Source organism: Nestor notabilis, unplaced genomic scaffold (genome assembly GCF_000696875.1).
Source record: "Nestor notabilis isolate BGI_N333 unplaced genomic scaffold, ASM69687v1 scaffold12170, whole genome shotgun sequence".
Lineage (NCBI taxonomy): Eukaryota > Metazoa > Chordata > Aves > Psittaciformes > Psittacidae > Nestor > Nestor notabilis.
Genome location: NW_009909757.1, coordinates 1 through 25,389, shown reverse-complemented (window position 1 = coordinate 25,389; position 25,389 = coordinate 1). Strand labels below are relative to the sequence as shown.

The 25,389-nt window shown below is 36.0% G+C and overlaps 1 protein-coding gene across 1 annotated transcript in view; it reads right to left on the bottom strand.

Annotated features, from left to right (window-relative positions):
* The window catches only part of LOC104411634 (calcium-binding mitochondrial carrier protein Aralar2), a gene marked incomplete at its 5' end in the record, with an annotated part of 38,626 nt that extends 14,840 nt beyond the window's left edge, over window positions 1–23,786 (bottom strand). Inside the window, 5 exons of the mRNA XM_010022138.1 lie at window positions 2,565–2,705; window positions 14,979–15,059; window positions 16,163–16,215; window positions 23,084–23,242; window positions 23,702–23,786. Of these exons, the coding sequence (XP_010020440.1) occupies window positions 2,565–2,705; window positions 14,979–15,059; window positions 16,163–16,215; window positions 23,084–23,242; window positions 23,702–23,786 (519 nt within the window). The remainder of the gene's footprint in view (window positions 1–2,564; window positions 2,706–14,978; window positions 15,060–16,162; window positions 16,216–23,083; window positions 23,243–23,701) is intronic.
* Between the last annotated feature and the right edge of the window lie 1,603 nt (window positions 23,787–25,389).

Below are 25,389 nucleotides of genomic sequence, written 5' to 3'. Positions count from 1 at the left end.
CTTGTTCTTACGCAGCAGCATGTATGTGGTCTTAATTAGATCTACTAAAACAAGTACATTCAGGGCTTGAGAGACAAAGCCTGTGTCCCGAGACACAAAAGACAAAGCTAAAACAAAGATTAAAGATGCAAATGACAGTTGTTCATGTTAAGGGTGAACAGCATGAAAAGTACTGAGATAAGACACAAAATCCTCATTCCTGTTTTATAGTTTTAAAGCTATGACTCATTATGAGTAAAAGCATTCCAAGATTCCAAGATATTTCAGTTCTCATTAGTAGAACATTTGTTATTATTTGATGTTAACTTGATCATTATGCTCACTTAATTTACTAGAAGCCCACTAGAGACGGTAGCCCATATCAAATCTAGTTTTGCCTGAACTTCATTTTAGACCATTGATTTCTCTGGGTAGCGTTTACCAGGGCTGGTGACTTTGACACAATGAGTTATTCATCCCTGCCTAGCCTTACCAGCACCACCAGCTTCATCACACAGGAGAGGACTGTCTCTGCCCTAACACTGCTGCTCCACAAGCACCTTAAGGGAGCATAAAACTCCTCTGATACAGACTGATGGGTTCTCCATGCTATGAAGCCACCCCTCCCTTTGCTTGGGTACAACCATCCTGAGGAGCTACAGAGTGAGTTCAAGATAAACTAAGCCATAGAAAAGAAGAGGCTTTAGTTTTAAGGAGTTTTGTGTTCCAAATCATTATATGACTGCATCAGTTCTTGCTGACATACGGGATAGGGGGCAATAGGATTGCCATTGTGGTTTTTTGCTACAGTGCCAAAGTGTTTAGTGGACAATAGCACAAACCTGACCAATGACAGAGCAATCTGTGACTAAGGGTGCACCCTTCCATGGCTTTTCTTGTGGAGGCAAATGGACTTAACGAATGAACCAACCAAACTGTGTAGTTTGTGATTAAACAACTGCCTGTATCAATGCAACACACTGCTGTTACCAGCTCCTGTTCAGCTGTGTTCCTTATAAATATTCACCAAGTATCTACTCTAGAAAATAGAAATTATTCATAATACAACCCAAGACATGAATGCCATTTAAAAATGGAAAAATGTAGCAATCTCTGCTCAGCCACCAAGAGCAGGTATTCAGGGGATAAAAAAAAAAATCTAAAACCCGCTAAATTTAGTAAACTAGTTCATCAAGCTTTCTCGTTTTATGTTTTATTTTTACTAGCCCAAGTAAAAACCAGTAGCTGCCCTTCATTCCTGCAGAGCCTCAGGGATGCAGGCTGTTTACCATATCCATGTTTTCAGTTGTAAATGTTGACCTGATCAACACCGTAATGCCATTCACCAGGAGTTTACACAATAGCATCAGCTTCAGTAAAACACCTAAAAAATTAGCAAGTCAATTTAAAGGGTAAAACAACTCCTCATTAAATCCTATTCAGACCTGCAACTTCTCTCCAGGCCAAAACATACATACGTCTACTCGTGGGCAGGCTTCCTCTTTGTAATGTTAACAGAACAATTCAAAAAGATTCGATGCTTTCAAAATGGAAATAGAATTTAAATATTGTGGAGGAGAGGGATGGAGCTTGCTTGGTGGTTTCTGAAGCATCTTCAATTTACAGATGCACTGCAGTAAATAAGAAACAGACGAATACTGCCTGCTGCACTGGAAATACTGGGACAAACAAGTGATGTGAAAGCTTTCTCCTGAGGCGTAGGTTGCAGAATCTGGAGAAACACCACATGGTGCTCCACAGTATATGGCATTTATTATAGCTTTTGTTTCAATACTGTGTGTAATGGCTATTCAGAGTACTCCAAGACCTTTCATACTCCCCTGTATCCTATCTCCTTCCTCTCAAAGTATAAGGCAGTATGTTAATCCTTTAAATTATCTGCAGCACACATCCTATTAAACAGAAGACGTTTCTAATCTTGCTGCAATCATTGAACCAAACTTTATTTCTACATATTTATGTATCTATGTGAGGACAGTAATGTAGAAAGCAGAACTATGAAGTTTGCAGTATATACTCATAAAAGCAGCTTTTTCTGGTATTTATTTGTGGCAATTATTCTTCTAAAGTAACAAGAAGCAGCTTGCTTTAGGAGTTTATTTTTATGTGGGGCTCCCACTGTCTGTATTTCTTCACTACTACTGTGCTGCAATTAATTCCCATCACCAAATTAACAATGACACTGGGAAAACTGCTGAATCAAACACAGAAGAGCAAAAGCACGGCTCCAAAACTGTAAGCTCTGTTTCATGAAGCAGATGAAAATAAGTTTATTTTTATACCAGGCAGAATATCAGAAATCACAAACTAATCCTCAATGAACAATACTTACACCTGCTGAAGTGAGAAAGAAAATCTTAGTAAGACTCACAAAAATCACATGCTCAAAAACACAGGGCAGTTTCTTCCCGCAGTTAAAAATGAAAAATGAAGATATAACAAGGCAGATTTCTTTTTAAAATAAATATGTCCACCTATGAAAGTCTGCGAGAAAAATGAAATTATATTTTGATGTGAAATATTCATAATTGGCTTTTAATTCATGTATATATAAAAATCCATACCTTGTAGAGACCGAAGAAGCCTAAGTCGCGTAATACACTAAGGGCACTAACTCGTGGACCAGTAGTAATTTCTCCAGCCACCTGTAATCGAATCTTGACAATTTCCAGTGGATTGGTGAAGATCACTTGAGAACCTCCAGCCTGAAATTAGAAGTGAAAAGTAATACATTTAAGTGTGACATTATTTGCAGCCTACATCCTGTTATATTTATGAGAAGACATTTTTAATCTTGCTGTAGTTGGTTAAGCTATTAGCAGACAAGTGGTTTAGTATTTTTGTAGTTGATAAACCGCAGTTTGCAAGGTAAGAAACATACCCCCCCCATGAGATGAGTGGTCAGGGAAAACAGAGAGGAAGTAGGTTAGCCACTGCAAGACACTGCAGTACATAAGACAGACACCAGGTCAACTCTTGCTGCAAGAATATGTTCACCAAGATGAAGTTATGCAATACTGACAAGCCAAGAACAGTGTAAAGCAAGTAATGAAGTGAAAGGAAAGATTAGTAACTAAGTAAAGAAACTGTGATATGCACGCCAGTACATAGAAAGTGAAAACATACTATTGAAGAGCAAAAGTCTGGCAGAAGCTGTTTCAATTTTGGCATGGTTTCATAAAACAATGAACACATAGATTCCCAAGACCAGAACAACAGATATACTGTGCCTTTTCAAAAAGGCAACTGAACTGCCAGTTTCAGTACCATTAAATGCTGTTTGATTCAAGAGTCCAAGCTCCACATCATTATTTGTGCACCAGATAACAAAGAAAAGAAGGTCTGCAGACTGAAGGATTCTATTAATCAAGAACCCAAGAACCACTAAATGTTGTTAATGTGTCAGTCTCCGTTTGTTGGGAAGATATCACTCAACTGATTTTGAAAGTTAGATTTAAAACACAATAGTGGCAAGCATTTCAGACTCCCCGCTAGTTTCCATAAAGTTCATCTCATTCACAATATGTAAGGTAGGACATAACCTTTCTGCTCCACTGACAGATCCTGAGTTAAAAATTTGAAACAAGTCAAAAAAGGTAACACGAAGGTTACCTAAGTGTATTCAAAACATACTCAAATCTCATTTGGCCCAAACTCAACAGTGTCATTCTAGCTTCTTTTAATTTCTTAATTACATGGTCCAACAGCTATGCCCCTCCTGTAGGTTCTGAAATCACACAAACTATTCAAAGGGCAACCCTCACTCTCCCCACCACAAAACAACGTGGTTTTTTTTCTAGAAGGTAATGACTAAAATGAAATGAGCTGCATATAAAAGCACTTGCATCTAGCCATGTCCAGTATGTAAACACTATGTGCACATCTTTTTCAAATTATCCAAATGTTCAAAGAATTAATCATAGCTCAGATTAACTATCATTCAAAATAAAAAATATGTGCACTAATATGGTTTAAATAATGTGCTGAAGAAATGGCAAATCGCACGAACAACTATTCTTGTCTACCACTTAGACTGTGCATACACAGTGCGGTTACAAATTAAAGTCTTTACATAACCCCCAAAATATCCCAAATGTTTCCTATTTTGACCAGAAAAAGCATGCTCTTGTGTAACTCAACTGGTTTTGACTTTCAAATTGGCATAATTTAATTTAACTGCTTTTACCAAACCAGAATCCTGGTACGTATAAAACTCTATTCTTGTTGCCATCAGAAATTAGACTGATAAATTATTTGGCACGTACGCTGACTTTAGTTTTGCACCTAAACTGAAACATATTAAGTGAGTAAGTGTTCAAAATAAAAAATTGTTTCTTTCACTTGTCCTTAAGGTGAATTACAATTCCTATGTAATAAACATTTTGCTCTATGTAATACAAATATTAAGCATTTACACATGCCATCACACATATTTTCTTCTTAAAAGGAAAAATCCCAATTGCAGGTGATAATGTGCATTTGCAAGTTTGCTATACCATAGCACTCCTCTGAAACACACTTCTTATAAGCTACTACCAACTGATCTATGTTAGAACAAATAAACTACTTTTCCTCAGTATGATATTCTTGCAGTTCATTGTGCCATGACTCCATGGGAAGTGTTCCTTTAATTTTCACTACAGGAAAACCATATTAAAATTTAAAAGATGACAACAAAATTAAGTTTAATGTATTATTATTACTGTTACTATTATTAATATTAATGCACCAGAACACTGAGCAATTTAAAAATCTATAAAAATGTTTTTTAACATTTAAATCTATAAAAATGTTTAAGTGAATGCCATATTTAAAGAATGGAAATAGAAACATCTATCTGATTTTAAAGGAGAATAAAGGCAAATAATTTCTGAATTCAAACAGTACTTCAGGTGCTAGCACACATAAATGTGTATGATTGCATATCCAATCTGGCTACATCGACACTTGCAGCATTAGGTGTTCATGGCTCTGGGCAAGTCACACAAGACATCCTCTGCTTCAGCTTGCTATTTGAAAAATGGGGATGCTGTTATTTACCTACTTTATACAATTAAGTTCGCTACATTCAAATTTTTAACACACTTGAGACCTGCGTGCACCAGACATTACTAGAAAGACAGCCAGTTTTGCTGCCCACAAAGCAGTTTTGAAGAAAGACACTGGAAATTTCCAATGAAGTCGTTCCACAGAACTGTCCAGGTATTAGTGCAGAACTCCCTTAACAACCTTTGTCATCCTCTGAATTTGATCCAAGACACACTCCAAAAATCAAATTGTGAATAACTGAAAGCGATGAGCCAGACAATACCTGACAGAGGGTCTCGGTAGGAAGGTTTCTACCACCTGCCTGGTTTGTGATGGATAGGAAGGCTGCTTTATCAGCCTGTGCAGAGGCAGTTCTAGCAGTAACAAGTATAGTTGCCTGGTGGGGAGCTTTTATCACTCTGTTATTTAACCATCTCTGCTGGTAACTGCAGCTCCTTACTCCTAAAATGGGAAGGGAAGCAAACCAGACATGGCTACTTTATTCTCTAATGAAATGATTTCTTGCTTATCTAGTACTGGTAACTCCTATCATGTTACTCATCATCATAGTATGAAAGTGTCTCATAAATATTAATGGTATTTCCTCCCAGTCTTCCTGTGAGGGAAGTACAGTGACTCTGGTTTTACAAGAAGGGGATTTGAGGTAAAGGGGTTAACTGTATGCCCAGTGTGTGTGTCCACTTAGCTCAAACACACACAACTTGTAAGAGTCTCCAGATATCCTGATCTCCAAATCGGTATCTTGAATCACAACAGCATTACTTCTGTCTTCTTTCTGAGTATTTGCATAGCGAATGCAATGAAAGAAATCTCATCAACCTTTTTTTTTTTTTCTTCAGTCTATTCAAGGTCCCGGTATAAATGTTACGGAAAAAACAGACAAAACACCATCAGCGCATCATGCCATCCTGCTCATTCATTCTGTTTGGCCAAAAGCTGCCTTTTGCAGCTGAAAGTGTATCACATTTTAGAATTCTGAAATGTACTCCCAAAGGTCAGAATTTAAAAACTATTTTTTTTGGCTAGAATAAATACAGTTTAAGTTCAGGCTGCTCAAGTTTAATGATTGTTCCACTAAGTGTCACAAAAATCAGCTTCGTCAACTGTTTAATATAGATAGTTTCCAGTAACACCAATTTTTCTATACTTTAGTTACAAACCCAAATACCCTCAACTCTAAATCCCTTATCATCTCTTCCAATCATTTTTTAAAGAAACAAATGATCTGGCTGAAAAAGCAAATCTATTACTTTTCAGTTATTATCATGTGATTAAAATAAAAACTGCAATTTTGAGCTATTTATAGGAGTAGATACCTAGAGGTACTACAGAAATAATTATTTGTAAGGGCCCAAAACCAGCCTATATGATTCTGAAAGAACTTACCATTTGACCTAATCACAAGCACTTATGGCCTTGTTTGATATAAAGCAAGAAAATAAACGGGAAATACCTCTGTCATCCAAAATCTCCTCATAGACACACAGCTAGAAACCTGCATGCCTACAAGAGTTCAACGTGCTTTAACAAATGAACAGCTGGTGATACACCCACACACATGAATTTTTAAAAACAAGCTAGGTTGTTTGGCTTTTTTTCCTCATTTTTGCAGTTCTTCAACTCTGCACTTGGTATGCTATCACCCAGCACCTCTCGATGGCAGTATAGTCTTGTACAGTAATACAGTATGATCACATGCCTCCTAATTTCCTACTTTACTGAACAGAAGGGAGAAGCAGAAATCACTGAGGTGGCTTTTTTTTTTTTTTTGCCCACGGGGAAATAAAACCCACTCTGTAGTGAAAAAACCCCTAGTTTAATAACAACCACTTAACAACACTCCAGTTTAAGAAGTCAGAATATCTTCTATTTCTTTATATGGTCAAATAATTTCGTAACAAACTTTACTGGAAAATAAACATTTTCAGCCCCCTCATTACACGAAGACACAAAAATTCCTGTTATTTTTAATGTAACTTCATTTTGTGCCCTTATGAAATTAGATAAATGAGCACACCAGACCCAGCTCTCCTAAGGCTTTCACATCTCCATTTGAGAGCTTCAGTGTAGGTTCTGAAGAGAATACAGCTTGCAATTCAGGGAGAAAATTCTGTGTTTTCCATTCCAGAAGGGAGTACTAGATTCTTTTCCTTTCACCAGTACTGTCCATCAGCTGTTCCAGTGCTTTTAATTAACCTTATTACCTACTTTAAATCATATCCTTTTTCCTTTTCTCAGCTAAGAGAATTTAGGGTCATCCTAGATCTTTCTTCTCCATCCAACTTGTCACACATCACGTTTTAAGGTTTCACAGATGAAGAAAGGATTACTACTGCTGTTAGAGTGTTAATGTTTCCCAACAATATCATCCAGGGATAGCAATCATGGCAACGATACATAAAAATTACATAAAATATATAAGCAACATATTATACAAAAAATACATAAGCAACATATTATACCATTATTAAAATCGACCTCTGCAAAAGAAATGGTCCACAATGTCATGGCTACTCATTCAATTTACAAAAAGACAAGCAGGTGCAAGTTTCAAAATTTTTAGTCAATTCTTTATCACATTCAGTCATACTGAGTATCGTTCACACTGTCCCAGGCCTTTACTCCTTGCCAGTTGCCAGATGCAGCTTGTTTTCCTGTGCATTTGCTAGCATCCATTAATCCTAATTAAAGTCAAGGTTCCTGAAGTGCTAAGCATCGTGCAGACGCAAAATATTGTTCCCTGCCATAAAAAAACCCCTCTAAATTAAAAAAGCAAGAATAGAAGAATTATCATCCTCATTGTATAATAAAGGGCAAGTTACACATAGGACTATTCGGTGATTTACCACAAAATCACATACTAAGTCTACAACAGAACAAGACTTAGAAGCCAGATTTACGGAGTGTGACTGCAGTGCTTCAAACTACCTCTGAAAGTCTTGATGTTTGTATGGCAAAAGATCCCAAAAGCATCAGATGAATTACATTGAGCTGCTGCCTGTTACCAAAAGAGCTACCAAGTAACAGACATCTGTCCAAAGTGACTGTTCTTCTTACAGATTTCAAAGGTGACAACCTCAATTACGTGGTGCTGCACATAAAGGGCAAAGCATACTGGGTTCTCAAAAGTGTGGTTCTATGTTACCTTTTTTCCCCGATAAAGCCAGACTTCAAAAATCCAGATAAGCCATCTCATGCTATTTTGTGTCCTCTCATCTGTGTTCCTATCAATACAGGATTCTGGTAACACTCTTCAGCAATGGGAGTTCATATAGTAAATACCTTTTCTTCAGATCACGGGGAGATTTCCTGAGCCCTCAATCATCTGCTTTTCACTACCCTGACCAGGCTAGCACAGAAAGAGCTTTCATACTGCTCAGGCAGAACTGTTTTTCTCCAGCTAATCTTTCTTGCCTTCCAAGGACAGGCTTGTCTTGGTCTGCCTAAGGTTTTACTTTGGGCAGCGAATGCTGCTAGAATCGCAGAGTCTTATTAACATCCCAGTATACATAAAATGTAAAGCAAGCTCCTTCAAATGCTCATGTAGAAGTGCTCATAAATAGAATTGCAATTAGTCTGAACAGAAGTACATTCTTGCTACTGCTTCAGACAGATTTCCAAGACTCAGATAAAAGTTGTGACAATTGTCCTGAAATGGTATATTAATGACCTGGCTAAACAAAAACAAACAGCAGTATGGTTCGGATATAAGCACTGACCAAGTCTGCAGTGGGAAAAAAATAAAAACTGTGGATTTTGTATTTACCACGTTAAAGGTAATTCAGTTCTCAGAAGCCTAGCCAAAAAATCAAAGTGGAGCCTACTTGATTGGCATTATAAAAGCAATTAAGTTACAGACCTGTCAAATATGTTAACGTTTGGCTCTGTCTGCTCTACTTGTCTATTTTGACTAGTTGTAGAATCATTTAATGATTTACAGACCTTTCAAGTCTTAAGGCATGGTAGCTGTATTAAAACTGTGGCCCATTATTTCTTGATCACATCATAAATTACTGTGACATCATAAATATCTTCCCTTTTCTCACAGAAAGCTAGATTGTAATTCCTGATTTGCGTTTGAGGCTTTGTTTTTCAAGGTTTTTTTAACCTGCACTGGTAAACACTAAAATACTTTACTGCCAGTAAAAGAAGGGGTAACAGGAGAAAGGGATGTGTTATAAAATATAATTATCAAAACAAATATATGTTTCATACTGTAATGTATGGTCACATAAAATTTTGCAGTCGTTATTTCTAATACAATAGGGAAAACAAAGAATATATTTCAAGTGGAAAGAACACTAAGTATGTTTGTTGGGAAAAAAATGAGCTTTGTTAGAGTTCAGAATTGTTCAGTTCTTCAGTCAGAAACATATCAACCTAAACATATTCATCCCTGCTTTGATTTATAGTTTGAAAAAAACCCCTCCCACTCCTCGATCTTTCTCTTATTTTTCAGGGGAGACTGGAAAGGAAAAGGAAGCAAAAGGGGAAAGTACCTCTAATTTATTATGGGAGAACACCTTTGGAAAAAATTAAAATTAAAAAGGAAAATTCAAAATAGAGTGAAATCATGTTCTGCACAACTCTTCACTGCTTTCAGGAACGGCCAGTTTAAACAGGTATGACTGGTGGAAATTTCAGCAAACTATTTTTTATAACATCCAAACCTGCAAGGAAATACGGGCTGAGGTCAAAGAAAAGCAGGAACTCTACACCAGGAACTTCCCCACCCTTTGGTACAACCTCTTGGAAGGGCTATCATGTTACTGTATGTTATTTCCAAAACTTCATTATAAGGCTTAAATCGAAGATTAGCTGAAAATTAATCAGAGACAATTAAAAAATAGTAGTGTTGAAGTACTACAGGTGTGCAAACGTGAAGTTAAATTTAAGTCCAGATCTAGTTTGGGATTTTTGTAACAAAAGTTTACAATTAGTTTAAATTATGCTAAAAATAGCTACAATTACAGTGGTTCAGAAACCTATACTTTAAAAATGACTAATTCATTATAGTATATTCTGTTACATTATATTAATTATATTAAATAGACTTTAAATCTAATTAATTTCTTTAAGAACATCAATTTTATGTAGAAAGAAAATAGTCTTATATTTAATCAAGGAAAAAATGTATTAGGAGTTTTTGAACTGTTCCTTAAACAAGAAATGTGAATGTTGGGCTTTTACACATGCAGGTAGAACTCCCCTTGAAAGTAATGGAAGGTAGATTCCCTGACAACTGGGAGAACAGACCTCTGAGAATAAATCTGTTAAGTGTTCAAGAGATGTATGCCATTTGCTTTCAAAGCTAATATGAGCAATCATCAAGACAACCATCATTACTTAACTATCTCAATAAACTATACCAAAACTTTTCTGTGTGATAGCAGTTGTTACTTTCTTTGGTTTTTTTTCCAGATATACATGCAGAGATTTTTTTTTCCCCTGGCACACATAACGCTGTTTCACTTTCCCTATTTGCCAAACAGAATAGAATTTTATCACATTTAGGTTTCTGAATAATGAAAGCAAGAATGACACCTTCAGTCTCCTTTAGCCTACAACTCAGAAATGTCTCCATTTTTGCAACAGATATAAGAAGTGTGGTTATTGCAGTCCATACACCCTCTACCTCCACTTTAATGCCACAGAGAAAATGCAGCTCAGATGTGGACTTATCTTTATTACTTTATGAAACATAAACGTTGTAAGTAGCTCAATAAAACTATTTGCACTGGATCAGTTATTTGGCACAATTTATCTGGAATTTCACATCATATTCCTTTATAAAAATTAATTCTGGACAGGATTTTGCACTTTCTAGATGAACTCCATCTTAACTATATCTAACTTTAACTCCATAGCAGGGTTGAGGTTGTCCAAGCAGGTCCAAGATGTTTTAACATTATTACGATTACTATAAAGTCTCTAGAAATATGCCTAAAATTGTCCTGACAATTTAAATAAAAGCAGATCTGTACAGGGTCTGTAATTGTACTGTGCAACATGATTTAAACTGGCTAATAGTGAGCACACACTGAGCAGCTGGGAAGGAAAGGACTGTGTGTACTTGGAAAGGGGAGGGAGAGCACAAGGAAAGGTTAATAAAGCAAAATGGTTTTCTTGCTGAAAATAAAGCCTTTGATTTACCTACAGAATTGTATTACTATATGCAAACAGGGCAACATATTATATAGCTATTTCTTTCGGTCACACTATAATACTCCTTCTGTTTCCCTTTGTATTTTGTGTTTTATGATCAGTCTTTATTTTGCATCTTTGCATCTCTTTCCCCATTACTTCCAGACACATAATGTAATTTTTTCAGTTAAACGTGAAGCTGTTTTACTTAAGGAACTAAGCAACATGACTGTCTCGCCTAAAAGCTTAGTGTTACAGGCAACACCTCAAAACCCAAAAAATAATATTTATGACACTTTTACAAAGAGAGTTTTCAATTTGTTAATGTAACTAAAAACAAAAGAATAATGGCCACTGCTGTATGAAGAAAAAAAAAATAATCAGGTTACTTTTAACAGCAGCTTTCTGTGAATTAAGTTTAAATTAAACAAGCAGCTAAACTCAGTATGACTAGTGATTGTTTTTTATTTACAGTATAAAATAAAGACCATGAAAAAAGGTTACAGAAACTTCAAGATTATTGCCACTGTAAAAGAAAAGATTTCAAGTTGTACTTACAGCTTACCCAAGATCATCCTTTTATTAAAGAATCCCTGAAGGTAAGTTAACAGCATTAGCAGAAATCAAACCTAGCACATTTGTGCACTTTTTCATTAAAGGAGGTTAAGTCAGATTTGTGGTTTAGACACTCAGCAGATCCCAGCTCTACAGTATCATTACACTATGTCTTGGAACTGAAGCTTTTTAGTAGTCTAATAATAATAAGAACTACATAGGATTCGCATGAGTGATGAGAAACCTAAATGCACAGCAGAGACCAGAGTTCATGGTGGGTGTCAGGCATTGTGCAAATCGGGAAGTTACATATATATTTATGGGTAACAAATACCACAGTCACTAGGAAAATTTCTTACAAACAAAAGGATGGAAATTGTGAGTTAGTAATTTACATAACAACCCTCCTCAAGAGTCTGTATAAAAATATAAAGGTAATACTCTTAATTATATTCCGGGGGGTCTCCAAAAAAATAAATCTCAACCAATTTATCACTTTCATCTTTACATAATAAAAAGCCATGAAACAGGCTGTTAGCTGAACTAAGTGCCACGAGGTCATGAAGTAAAAGATCTATTTTCTTCTTTTCTTTTTTTTTTTCAGGAGAGAAAACAGTTTACAAAACAGAAAAAGGCTTGTTCAATGAAACAATCAGCTTTAGTCACAAGTGCAAAAGTCAGCCATGTGTACTAATTCTCAGTAATTATGATGCAAAGCTAACTCCTTGGGGACTTAAAAGTCAACGCCTGGCAATGGTTGGGCAAACAGTGGAATGGAGCTACACAGGTGATACTGACCCCTTCAAAGCCCTTTGTGTTACTGAACAACCCAAACCATCCAAGTATCTGCTTGTGCTCCCTTTCTTGGGTATTAACGCTATACTGCACTCACAGGGCTGGTATTTAAAACATTAAAATCTAGCACGCATCCCAGCACAGAGCCCTTGCATAAGCAATGAATACACTCCAAGGAAACAGATCGCACAAGAAGGAAAATTTAACATCTGTGTTTGTAACACAGTCACAGCTGAGAATTAGATGTGAAGAGTGGAAAGGTGACAGGGCAGGTGTCTTTTACAAAATACATCTTAGTTGGCTGCCCCTTTTTAGACTCTAACACATCATGCACTCCTGTCTTCTTCCCTCCCACACAAGCGATTACCACATTGTGAAATGAGGTAAAAATCCAAGACTGAAAATTTTCAAAAGCATTCAACAGTGTCCTTACTGTTTCCACGGTGAAATTGCAGGTTTCGCATTGGCTTAAATGGGGACGAGAAGTTAGGTCAATACAACGCTGAAAGCTATAGGAAAATGCCTGTCTTTCATGTATGTATTTACACCATGAGAGAAAAATTCACCCCAAAAACTCGGCACCACTTGTAATGAGAATCTCTGTTGCTGGTCTGAATTGGGTTTAAAATAAAAGAAGAAATAAATAAATCCCAAAACAAACAAACAAACAAACAAACAAACAAACAAACCAAAACCCCAAATCCCACTGCCCAAAAAAACAAAGACCACCTGCAGAAAAGACAAGTTGCAACCTATCTACCTGGCACTAGACTATGCCCTTAAGTGGAGCACTCCAGTTAAAAGAAAACTCAGGGCATTCTGCCACCACACGTCTACTGCTACAACTTTATTCAGCATCTTGTTATTAATATATATATTTCAAATACCAAATAGGACAAGCCAACATTTACAGCACGTTTAAAATATGTCTCAAACCACTTATCTCTTAAAGCAGATCCTTAGTCTACAATGAACTACTGGCAAAAAGCTTGCTGCAGCATTCTCATGAATGACAGGTCTCTGTAAAGAGTGCTTTTTGTACTGCATTAAAAAATTCACAGCAGTCTGTAAAAATAAAAACTCTAAATCAAATGACGTTTTAAATGAAAATTTCACTGAATTCTCTATGGCTGCTATATTCATAAGACATTTTATTAGTGTAAGGGGCAAACACTTTTTACTCTGAGAGCACTTTATTGCATTTTTCCTTCATTTACAACATGCTTTTTATTTAGGGCTTTAGAAACCCACATTCTTCTCTCCCTCCCCCTTTTTTTTTTTTCTCCCCTGAATGCTCCTAAAGTTACAGAACAAGGGGATCCTACCTGGCAGTCTACAACAGGTCAGTGATCAAACAGAAGGAGCAGTGAGACAGCAGCCAAAGCCTGCCCCATCTCCTGAGAATTACAGAAAGCCAGAGCTTCTCAGCCTGCAATGCAACCGAGCCACTGCACCCTGAGGCTCAGATAATCGTAGTACACGCTCGGCAAGCACAGACAGCACAAATCTCCGCACCTACTGAGGTTAAGACATAAGCATTTGTTTTTAAGTTGCTGCTCACTGTAGTTTTTAACATAGGTAGAAGCTGCTTGAAAATGTGACCTCATCTGTCTTACGACAGCAGAAACAAAGATAGATTGAAAATATACCAACATTGCTCTGCCCCAGTGATCAAAGCTGGTTTAAATAAACAGTGTTCTTTATCTGTAAAGTGCACTGGTCTTTGAACAACTATTCATTTTACCCAAAGTATTTACATTTGCTTGAACAAAATCAATACACCAGATAAAGTAAGCTGCAATATGAACAGACAGAACTAGACCAAACTGTGAAGTATTATCACTTACCCAGTAGTATGCCAGTTGTTCATTAAGATACTACTTTGTGCAGGCAAACACTCTTAAAAACTTAGTGGGTTTTAAATACAGCCTACATTCAGGAATGCATTATATACTAGTTAAGATTACACAGCCTACGTCTGCTATGAACTCAAAGAAGCATGAGTAGTTTTTGCCATTTCAAAAAGCCAGTATCACTGCAAAAAGTGAACATTAGTGGGTGCAATAACACATCAGGAAAGAAGTGACGTGGCGGAGTGGGTGCCACAAAGTAGTAACTAATGATTAACTTCTGGAAAGGTTAGCATGAATCCTCTTTAGGCCAGAAGCTACAGCCAACATGAATAAAGACACATTCTTTATTAAGGAAACAACTCCAAGCTGTGAGAATTATACAGCACACTTAAAAGGCACGATGCACAGAAACATTTACCCTTTCATCAAGAATGGCTGGCCTATCTAGGAAAGAACTGAGATGCTCTAGGAGAGTCTGCTCTTGAACAGGATCTGTGGTTAAACAGAAGCCTTAGTCCACATAGTTAATCTTACACTCTGCGCTTTCATGAATCTTAGATGAAGGAAATGAAAGATACTTACACAGCCACCAGCAAGAATTTCTGCAGCCAGGGGGACAGAGCCATCTTTAGTCATAAACTTATCTCTCACAAAATCATTAACCTTTAAAAACCAAACATTTATGAAAGCTGATAAATTAAAAGGTTGGAGAAAACACTCATCAGCTGCAAATTCTGTGCAACTGAAAATGCAAATAAATCCATGAAACTACCAAACTAATCATAGAATCATAGAATAGTTAGGGTTGGAAAGGACCTTAAGATCATCTAGTTCCAACCCCCATACCAAACAGATCTTAGATCTTAAATGAAATACTGTAAAGCTACATTTTTTTTTCTAACAAAGATTTGCATCTCAATTATAAGCATTTACTATTGAAAAAGATAACCATCACTAATCAAATAATAAAATCATTATATGAAAATTAATGATAAAATAGGATTTTACAAATGCTTGCTGTGTTTACAAATTTAAATATAATTTCAAATTAATATCAGAATGTTCAATAGTAAATTTTAAGACAACAGTAATTCAATTAATAGCATTAAGTACCTTTCTTTTTTTAAAATGCATACTACTAGCTTTGGTGAATACTAGCTTATGGACTAATAAAAATACATTAAAATTGGGTTATAAGAAATTCTTCAGTGCCTTAAAATCATTCAAGAAATAGCAGAATTACAGAAGTAAAACATTTAGGGTGAAAAAAATGCAGCAAACAAGTTCCTTTCTTACCAACATTTCACTACATGCTTATAGTATCTCCTGTTGTGCTAAAATTAAACATACAGGACCACATAGAGATACAAAAACAAAAGCTCTCCAAGTCCAATAAATAATTATTCATTTTTTCTAAGAAGTGAAACCAAAGCCTGCACTACTTACAAACAAGCAGATGGACTGAACAAGTTGAATAAACTTGATATATTTTGGAGCAAGTCCAAAAAGAAGTTTTCAGTAAGATTCTTAAAATGTATTTGTATATATATCTGCGCATGACTTGTATGCCACTTTTTGTGTTCACAAGTCAGACATAAACAGTTGCTCTGTGTTTTTTGTAATTAAGTTTGTATCAAGCAAAAATAATGGAATACACTCTGCCACGTTGCTGACACATTAAGGATAAAAGTTGTTAACGCCATAATTGTAATTAGGTGGACTTTACAATGTGGAGAAATGTGAAAACAATCTACTTGCAAACTTACAGTAAGTTTTATGGCCTTCTCTGGTGCTACTCCTAATAGCTGCGGTAACAGACCTGTAACACGGAAACAGAAAATTCAATAGATTACGGAACTTGGTATTAACTAAAGAAATCAACAAATAAATGTAGAGATCAGCACCTAGAAACAGGCAATTTTTACAGCAATTTTGTGTTATTAAATTTAATGAGACTACTTAAACATTCCATTTTGAGAACCAACTGTGTGCTACCACTTCAAGTGCTACCAGTGTCTATATGTGTTTCGTTAGCTTTTTTAAACCTGTGATAGCAGTTCACTTTATGCCCAAACACTAACACAGATTTGCCAACTTTGTTGCAGTATTCTGTCATAAACTAATATCTATTTTATGTTTCATCACACAAAAATTAAGACTTTCTAATTAATTTTGTGAGATACATGATGAATCCACTTCAAAAGTCATGAGACCAGTAACTTTTTCTGGTAAAAACAACGGCATTAGATGGCACAACCCAAAGGGACAGTAATCAAAATAATGCAAAACATTCAAACCTGTGTGACTGCACTCCTGAGCTTTTTGCCCAGCTAACTTACCAGTTCTTAAACAAAGGAAGTTATGCTGCTTTCTTCCCAGTATGGAATTTCCTATTTGATTTTGTTTGAAGTGATGCACTGCAGAACTCAAAGTAGCGGGATCTCTGACTGTCAGCTCCACTTGCTTGAAGTGAACAGTTGATATTTTGTAAACTTTTGGATGACACAACCTTAAACTATGCAAAGCTTACAAACTACCTGGGGCTAGAATGCTGTTGCAGGCATTCATCAGCACAATGAAATCAGGACACCATTCAGAAATGTGAGAAAATCACCCCAGCTATTCCTGGTGCAGGCCCTCATTGTTTTAGTAGCTCAGTAGCTCAGGCAGCATGTTTGGGTGCCTTCTACAAAGCCTGACATTTTCATCTCTCCATGGTTTTATTTTTGGGGAAAAAGGTTCCAACTCTAAAAGCTAACTTGCCAAAAAAACGTTTTCCCATAGAGCTCAGTTCAGAATAACAAAGACAAAAATGTATGTGCAATGGATTAGTGTATTCTTCCATCCTGCTACCATCCATCACTTTTACTGGTTAGTACTGATGCTCTTAATACAGAAATGACATTGGAGAATAGCACCATTTGGCTTGTATCAGGAGGGCCAGCCCTAGTTACATATTCATGCCTTTAAAATTTTGCACCTGTATTAGCATTTTTGGTTTTCAAGTGTCAAAAAGAGTAACTAATTGCATATACAGCTGATGTACATACATACAATTAACATTTACTTAAGACAACTACGTTGCATTATGATCATCTGGCTGAATATTCAAACAAAAGAATACAGTAACACTAAGTTCATACACAGTTGCTCAAAAAAAAAAATTCTGAAGAGTAAGTTAAACTTCAAAATTTTAATTTCTTAAGCCATTTTAGTTCACAGGGGACTTGCATCCAGACTTCAATGAAAAACTATTAAGACAGTCAGAACTGCGTAACTAAACACATTTTCTGCAGCACTAAGACAATACAAGGATATATGAGTAATATTTTTCCAGTTTTAGCCTTATACAGGCAAAATTATCTTTCCAACTGCTATGGTATTTACATCTTGCTGTAAGACGTGTGCCTTTGTACAATTAGAGACTGATATATAGATTTTCTATAGATAATGTCTATATATGTATAGACATCATGTCTAATGAATTTCTATCTTCGGAGATTAAAAAACCCATTCCATTTACAAGCACACTATCTGATCCTAAGTCTAAGACAGTAGAATTAGAGCAGGTCTGTAAGCAGATAAGCAATTTCAAAAGAACCTGGAGATTATTAATTTAAAAATCCCATATATAAATATATTACTAAACCTAAGCTATATATAACATGACTTTGAAGTTATATCAAATAAATTACAGAAAAAGACATTCTAAAATATCAAGATATAAAATTATAAAAATAGTCCAGTTGGAGTTCTGTGTGAACCTGCAGTTTTGGAAGCAATATAAGCAAGACAAATCAAATTAATTTTCACTAGACTGATCTGAAGATGGCCTTTTTACTATTTTTCATTTTTTAGCTCCTAAGACATTGCATTCGTAAAGGTATCTATAAAATCACAGGAAAAACACATTTATCTTGGCACAAGTTATTTTTTTCCCATCTGGCCCATTCCTTTTGCACTCAAATCTGAATGGGACTGTTACGACTCAAAACTTTCCATAAAACTTCAATGTAGAAGAGAAAGGTTAAATAGAATAGGTAAAAGTTACAACCCCCACCACTAAAATAAAAAATCAAAACCCAATCAAACAATCAAAAACCCAGAGCATTTTTCTCTTTGTCTCTACTTCACACACAATTTTATAGTATAAAAGTGCTTTGTGAGTTTAATTACAGATAATGCTGTGTATTTCTACTGCAAGATAGCATATAGTATTCTAAAAAGGCAGCATTAATTTTAATACAACATTTTAAAGCCTTGCCAGACACCAGTTAGGCCTACTGTCTCCAGAAGCTCTCATACTATGTAATAAAGCTATTTGTAAGTGGTACGTGTGCATTTTATATGTTATGACCACCAAAACGAAATTCTTTTTTCTTTACAGTTTTGATGGGAGCCCTGAAACACTGTTGAAAGATGTTTGAACATGATAAAGATGGTAAGTTTTGGAAGAAAGAATGCACATAAAGGGACACATAGGAAAATGTCATTTTCCTGTTGGGGTTACCTTGACACTCTGGGAATTTTCAGCATTACTGTGCATTAGCAGATCAGCAATATGACACATACACAGATGTAGGACAGGCTTAGAAATGTCTGACAGTGTCTTAAAAATGTATGCCTCTTACAACATCAGAGAAAAACACTTTGTACATAGGCAGCCTACTAGTGTAGTACATAGCAAACGTTATTCAACTCATCTTTATACATTCAAGGCTTTTTAGTAGCAATTACCATGTACCTCTTCATGTCTGACATATTGTTGTAGTTATAGAACTCTATGGAAAGGTGAAGGTATATGTGAGAGAGAGCACCAAGAGCTACATTCAGTTTGCAATGTCATACAAGTTACTTGCTGAAAGCAGACTAAATACATGGTGAACATACATGCAATAGCTCCTCCAGCCCAGCTGTAGTGATGGCATCAAGTAAAAAGAAAAAAAGAAATCTTATCTGACCAAAGTATTTTTTCAGATGTGTAACAACGAAACTTCAGTTTCACACTGTGTAACAGATGCGACTAAAGGAGTTGTTCTCAATCTAGGTAAAATATTTGAAACCATTTGGACATCTGATAGAAAGGCGGTAATGGAATACTGCCTAATTTTTCTATTACAGGATTCACACAAGAAACTGGACAATTAATCACCAGTTGCCATTCAAGCACAGCTCCCTCAGACTGGAAATGAGGTATTTCTTGAAGATTTTGTGCTTTCACAGAACTTTGGGTCGGAGTAAGCCTGTACTTCCATTCTACAAAAATAGTACTTCATTGCGTACTTCTGGAGGAAAGTTTCTGCTATGGTCTTGTATCATTAGCATGGGAGTGCATCTGTAATAACGATGCTGGATGATGAACGAATGATTAAAATCTAAGATTAGATGGCATCTGGAGTCACTGCAGTGCTAGAAGAACCACTGGAAGATATAAAACGAACAAGTTCCTTAACAGTTAATGATCACAGATGACAGTCTTCCACAGCATTTTCTGTGGTTTTCATCCTCTAGGAGAGTGACATTAGCAGCATGGCTACTGAACAATTTAATGTATTTTATATCTGGTACTTAAATTTCTCATAAAATTTCTATCAAGTATATGTGAAATAATTTCTACCAGAGGCACTGCTTAAGACTGTGAAGCATTCTGAGACTCATCAGGTGGACTTCTGATTAAAGCAATCTTTAACAAAGGTAGGTGACCTTATCAGTTGGAAGAGATCTTGACAAATCTCAGCTTCCAAATTTTTTTTTATATTTGCATATATGTAAATACCTGTAAGTTTCTAAATATGTATTTCAGGTATAAATGTAGACGCAACAGTAAATTACAGGTATATAAGATGAGTATTCTTTTCAGCCATGCTGAGAATCAGACAGATGAAAAATTTATCTCAGATGTAGTCTTAAAAAAATAAGCTTAAGAACACAGCATTCAAATAATGAATAATTCTAAAGATTCTACAGAGGTTTATATCATGTTTGTTTTCTTGTTTTTTGTTTTTTTTAAATCAAAGTATCTTTTCAATGGGAACACTGATTACCCTTAGAACCAAACTGACATTAGACAAAATTTAGTGCTCTCTTTATATCCACAAGATGGTGTAATTTATCCTTATCTGAGAAGGTGGTTTAGAACACGGTGGTTTTGCCCTTTTCAAGTTTGGAATAAAATAATAATAGAGAAAAGAAAAATCGGTTTACTTCACTCATGGAAATACGTGCCTTGCATTAAAATATCATCTGAAACAGCTGAGTTCAGAGCAGGGTTTATAATTTCTGCTTGCTTTCTTGCAGCGTATCATGACAAAGAGACCACTGCTCCAAATGTTTCTACTATAATTTTTTAAAGGTTTTGCATTACTATTCAGCTAAGCAGGAGAACTCTTACTACCCCCTCCTCCAGTGGTGACAAAAAACCACATTTACTTAACTCTGAACACACCACAGTGTAAGAAAGAGTATCAGTTACCCCTGAGCAGCAAAAAGTAATGTACTCTGTCTTACCTAGTGCAACATTTAAGACTAGAATGAAATGATTCTTGCAATTAAATTTACTGCATTAAACTGGGTCAGTAAACTAATCAATAAAATGTTCCTTTCAAATTTTCTTGTCCTCTCAAGCTCAACCAGAAACCTCCATTCTGCACTCAGTTGCTCAACTTTCTCCAACATCATCTCTTTACAGAGCAAGCAACAATCCGAATTTACAGAACTGCACAGAGGATGCTCCACATTTTTAAGCAGTTTTCCCTATTTGACTCCTTAAAAAGAGAAGCTAAATCAGGGTTCCCTTTAAGTAGAGACTCTGCAGAAACACAGGTCTCAATCTGCCTCTGAAATGATGGTATTCTATGCCATTACACGATTTCTACCATATAATCCAGAAATTAGATTATTGCCCTGGGTTTGGAAGTTCAGCTCCACCAAACTGTCTGAGATTTCATTATGCAGTACTCCTTGGAAGACTGAAAAGTAGTAAAGGGGATGGGGAATAGAAGGACAAGCCATACTGATGAAGGTTCCTAAAGGTCCCCAAATTTTAGCAATGAAAAAAAATCCCTCCAAAAACATGACAAGCAAATGGAGTTAAGAATATGCATTTATGACATCTCCAAGGGTTTTTTTCCTCAGGTGAAAAAAATCACTGTTTCAGAGTTTCAATATGACAGAAGCAGCTAATAGTGGAATTCTGCATATTTATTTTTTCAGGATCCCAGAAGAAGCAGACATACACTTGCAGGGAATAAATTTCACTCATTAGCCTATAACTGGGACTTTATATGATTCTGATTGCTATAGACCTTTACAGAATAGAAACCATGTCAATACTCCTTATCAAATTATTAGGCCTACTCAAAAAATTGCCTCAAACTCAGTCAATAACAACAGAGCCTTCCCATCTCCAATAGTGCCAAAATAATCACAAAGTCTGTATTTTGCAGAGAAGCTACTTAGCCAACCTCTAGTAACTCAGGTCATACATTAAAGAGTACATATCTATCACACCACTTTGTTTTAACAGTGCTTCACATGCTGTCTTATTAACTTAACTTCTTTTTTCTTCCAGATGCATATAGCTTTGCAGATCATAACAATGTTTTACCAAAATCCTCCATCCTCAAGTGCTTTTAACCATTAGTTTCTCTCATTATGATATTCTGATTTTCAAAAGTTAAATAAAGTTTCTAAGCAAGCTGGCTAAAAATGAAATAAGTAACACAAGTTTCAAATCCTCCCTAATCAATATGGCAGAGGGGAATAAGAGGCCTCAATATTGGGATACCAGAAATATAATTCGCTTTATCTCTGTGACAGAGAAGAACTGCAGTCTCATGCAGTAGTTCATGACAATTTATGACTACTTCTGTGTTACATGAACGTACACCATTGATGCCTTAACTGAGACAGCAACAAAAAATAAAGCTACCATCTAACTGCAGGCACTTACCCAAGACACCCAAAGTGAGGATAATTTACATACTGAACATGGTAAATGAGCTTTTGGAACTTCCTTCATTGGCTACAAACGGAACTTGGAACAGCTAACTTCATAACCTGAGTGTACTGGTTACTTATATAAAAGTAAGTGGGCTGAAACCCAGCTAATGTCTCTGGCTGACTCAACAGTGAAAAGCTAAGAAGAGGTATACATGAAACTTGATAAAGATGACTATTCCCAATGACTAGCGAAGCACATGCAACTGGTTCAGAAAGACCTTTCTGTCACAAAAGGTATCACAAAAAGAGTTCTGGTTAATAACAAGGTACCATATAGTCTCTGTGGTTTTATGTTTTTAAATAGAAAGAAAACAGGCAAGAAAGAACACAGAAACAAAAACCCAAAGAATGATGATCTAACTTCTTACCACACAGGACAGAACATCCTTGGTACTAAGGACTATTGAGGAAATAAAAATTTGACTAACAGTATATTTTTGCTGTAGGAAATTGCTATTATTGCCCTATTGCAGATGAGAAAAGGACAGAGAGATCCTCCAGAAATGTTCTCATTACAATGCGGTTTTATTTATCAAGTTTGCAAAACCTTCACCTGTAACAGAGTATAAACAAAAACACAAACCAGACAAAATTCAAGTCTTAACAAAAAAAGGCTTAAAAATCCAGAGTCCCACTGAACTCTTACTAGTATCTTATCATTAGTATATACCACCTTTTAAACTTACCTCTATAAAGCCCAAAGAAACCTTCATAACGTAGCACTTTCTTGAAGCAATCAAAGCTGTTTTTATACATAAGTTCTCCCACAAAAGAGCCTGTAGAGCGCTGGTTTTGCATTCGAGTTTTTACCAAATCAATTGGGTAGACAGCAGTGGCTCCAACAGCTGCAAATAAAAATCAAGCTCTAAGAAAACATGACTCTGCATTTGCAGGGTTTGACTGCAACTCTTATCTTCCACATACACATCTCAAGTATCAGTTGTATCTTTTTTCTCCACAATATATTATGGATACTTTAAACTACCTCCCACAGTTTTAACCAAAAGTATTTCCCTGGCTGTACCTTATTATTAATCTGATTCTTCTGAAACTGGTTTGGTGATAAATCAGATAGGAACACCACCTGAAAACTCCAATGTCTCATAAATTCCAAAACTCTTGTAGACCAGACGACCCCTTCCCCTTCAATCTTACAGTTATCCCATCCCTTAGACATGTCTCTAAGGGAAAGACCGAGAAGCCTTCCACACTTAAGTGAAAGGCAGAAGGGGAAGAAAAGCAGAAGAAAAGAAGAAAAAACCCAAACAGTGAGATGCATATTCTTTTCCTCAGCCAAGACTAACCTCCAGCAACTGAACCAAGGGCAAACCTGTACGCTGATTCTGCAATCTGGATGAGAATAGGTCGAGACACATCGCCTGGAGCTTTCTGTCAAGGCAGGATTTAAAACAAAAGGAAAGACAAAAATAATCAGAACATCGTATTTCACAAGAGAACATCTCATGAACAGACAGATACAAGCATACAGATACCTGGAAAAAATCCCACATTACACTGGAGATTTTGTTTTCAATTGTTATTTCTTTTCCATTGGTTTCTAAGAGCCTTATACTGTAGCCTCTTCAGATTGGAATAGCAAAGAAAGGAAAGACTGGTACTACAAAAAAATTATACAACTTCAAAATCAATAGTCTAAATGTGCATATGAGGATACACATACTGCATCCTAAGTAATTAATTTTCTACAGCTAAAAGCAACTCGAATTTGGAATTTCTTTCTACTGTCACCAGAATCAGGTATAGCTACTACTTCTCAAGCTATCAAAACAAGTATGCAAGCACTGTTCATACAGATTAGCTAAAGGGAAATAAGGTTTCATAAAGCACCCCCACAATTTCATTTTGCTTACTGTCTATCAGATTCAATCCAACAAAAAAAATTTCAGAAGGGCTCCCAATTTAAAATTGTTATCTAATGAAAGAATTAGGAAAACAGAAGTTCTGCAGGGCTGTTAAGCCTTCCATAGTTACTATCAGTTTTTGTAATACTGTTTTTTTTTTAGGATACTACCAGTAAAAGAACAAAATAAAATTAATTCATTTTTTCCTGAAAATCTGTTTAGGTTTTAGCTAATATTCCAATGTAGGTGGAGCTGCTCAGAAAATCTTTTCGGTTGCTGATACTAAAAAGGAATTGGATGGAGACATATGGATAGACAAATATGCAGAAAAAATGGTAAGATTCAATCAGGTTCATATGTACTAGCCTCTTAAAATGGCATAAATAATACTAGCAGACACAGAGGCCTCACAGCAAAAATTGAAGAAGCTGCTGCTTTCAGCACCGCATTTTTGGCTACATTTTACTGCCACCTATTGTAACTTAGGTTACTTAATATTCAGTCAAATGCAAATGCTTTTAACTCCTTTAGGAGTCTTCTAGGAATAGATGGGGAGCTTTTGGGAGCCAACTCATCTGAATTCATTCCAGCACAGTCAACATTTAGTCACTGCTCAAACAAACAGAAAACCACCACCCTAGATACCGTCTTGGAGCAGTGGTGGGGGTGCTCACATGTAGGGGAGGGAGAAGAAGAAGAAAGAGAAGCAGAAGAGACCCATGTGTACACACACACACAGAGGCCTGGCTTATGGCCTGGTAGTCCTAAAAATGTAGCCTGCATCAACTCATTGTGGTCAAACTGGCGTCTCCGCACAGACCCAGAGCAAGAAAAAAAAAAACCCTAAGTCTCAAAAGACACAAAGTTAAGGCTGCCTTAAAATAGAGACAGAGAAAGAGAAACAGAGGGTTAGTTTTAAATCTATCTGTATAGAAACTTGTGTCAATGAGAATATAAGATATGCTAAAATAATATGAAAACTAAAAGATCAACAGGTTTGACATTTAAAGAACGCTCCTATTTCTTTTTGCCTCAAACACAACAAAAGTTAATTTGCTGTTATACTATCAAAAGTCAATATTCATTTGTTCTTTGAAATGCAGAGAATATTAATGCTATTATATATTTTT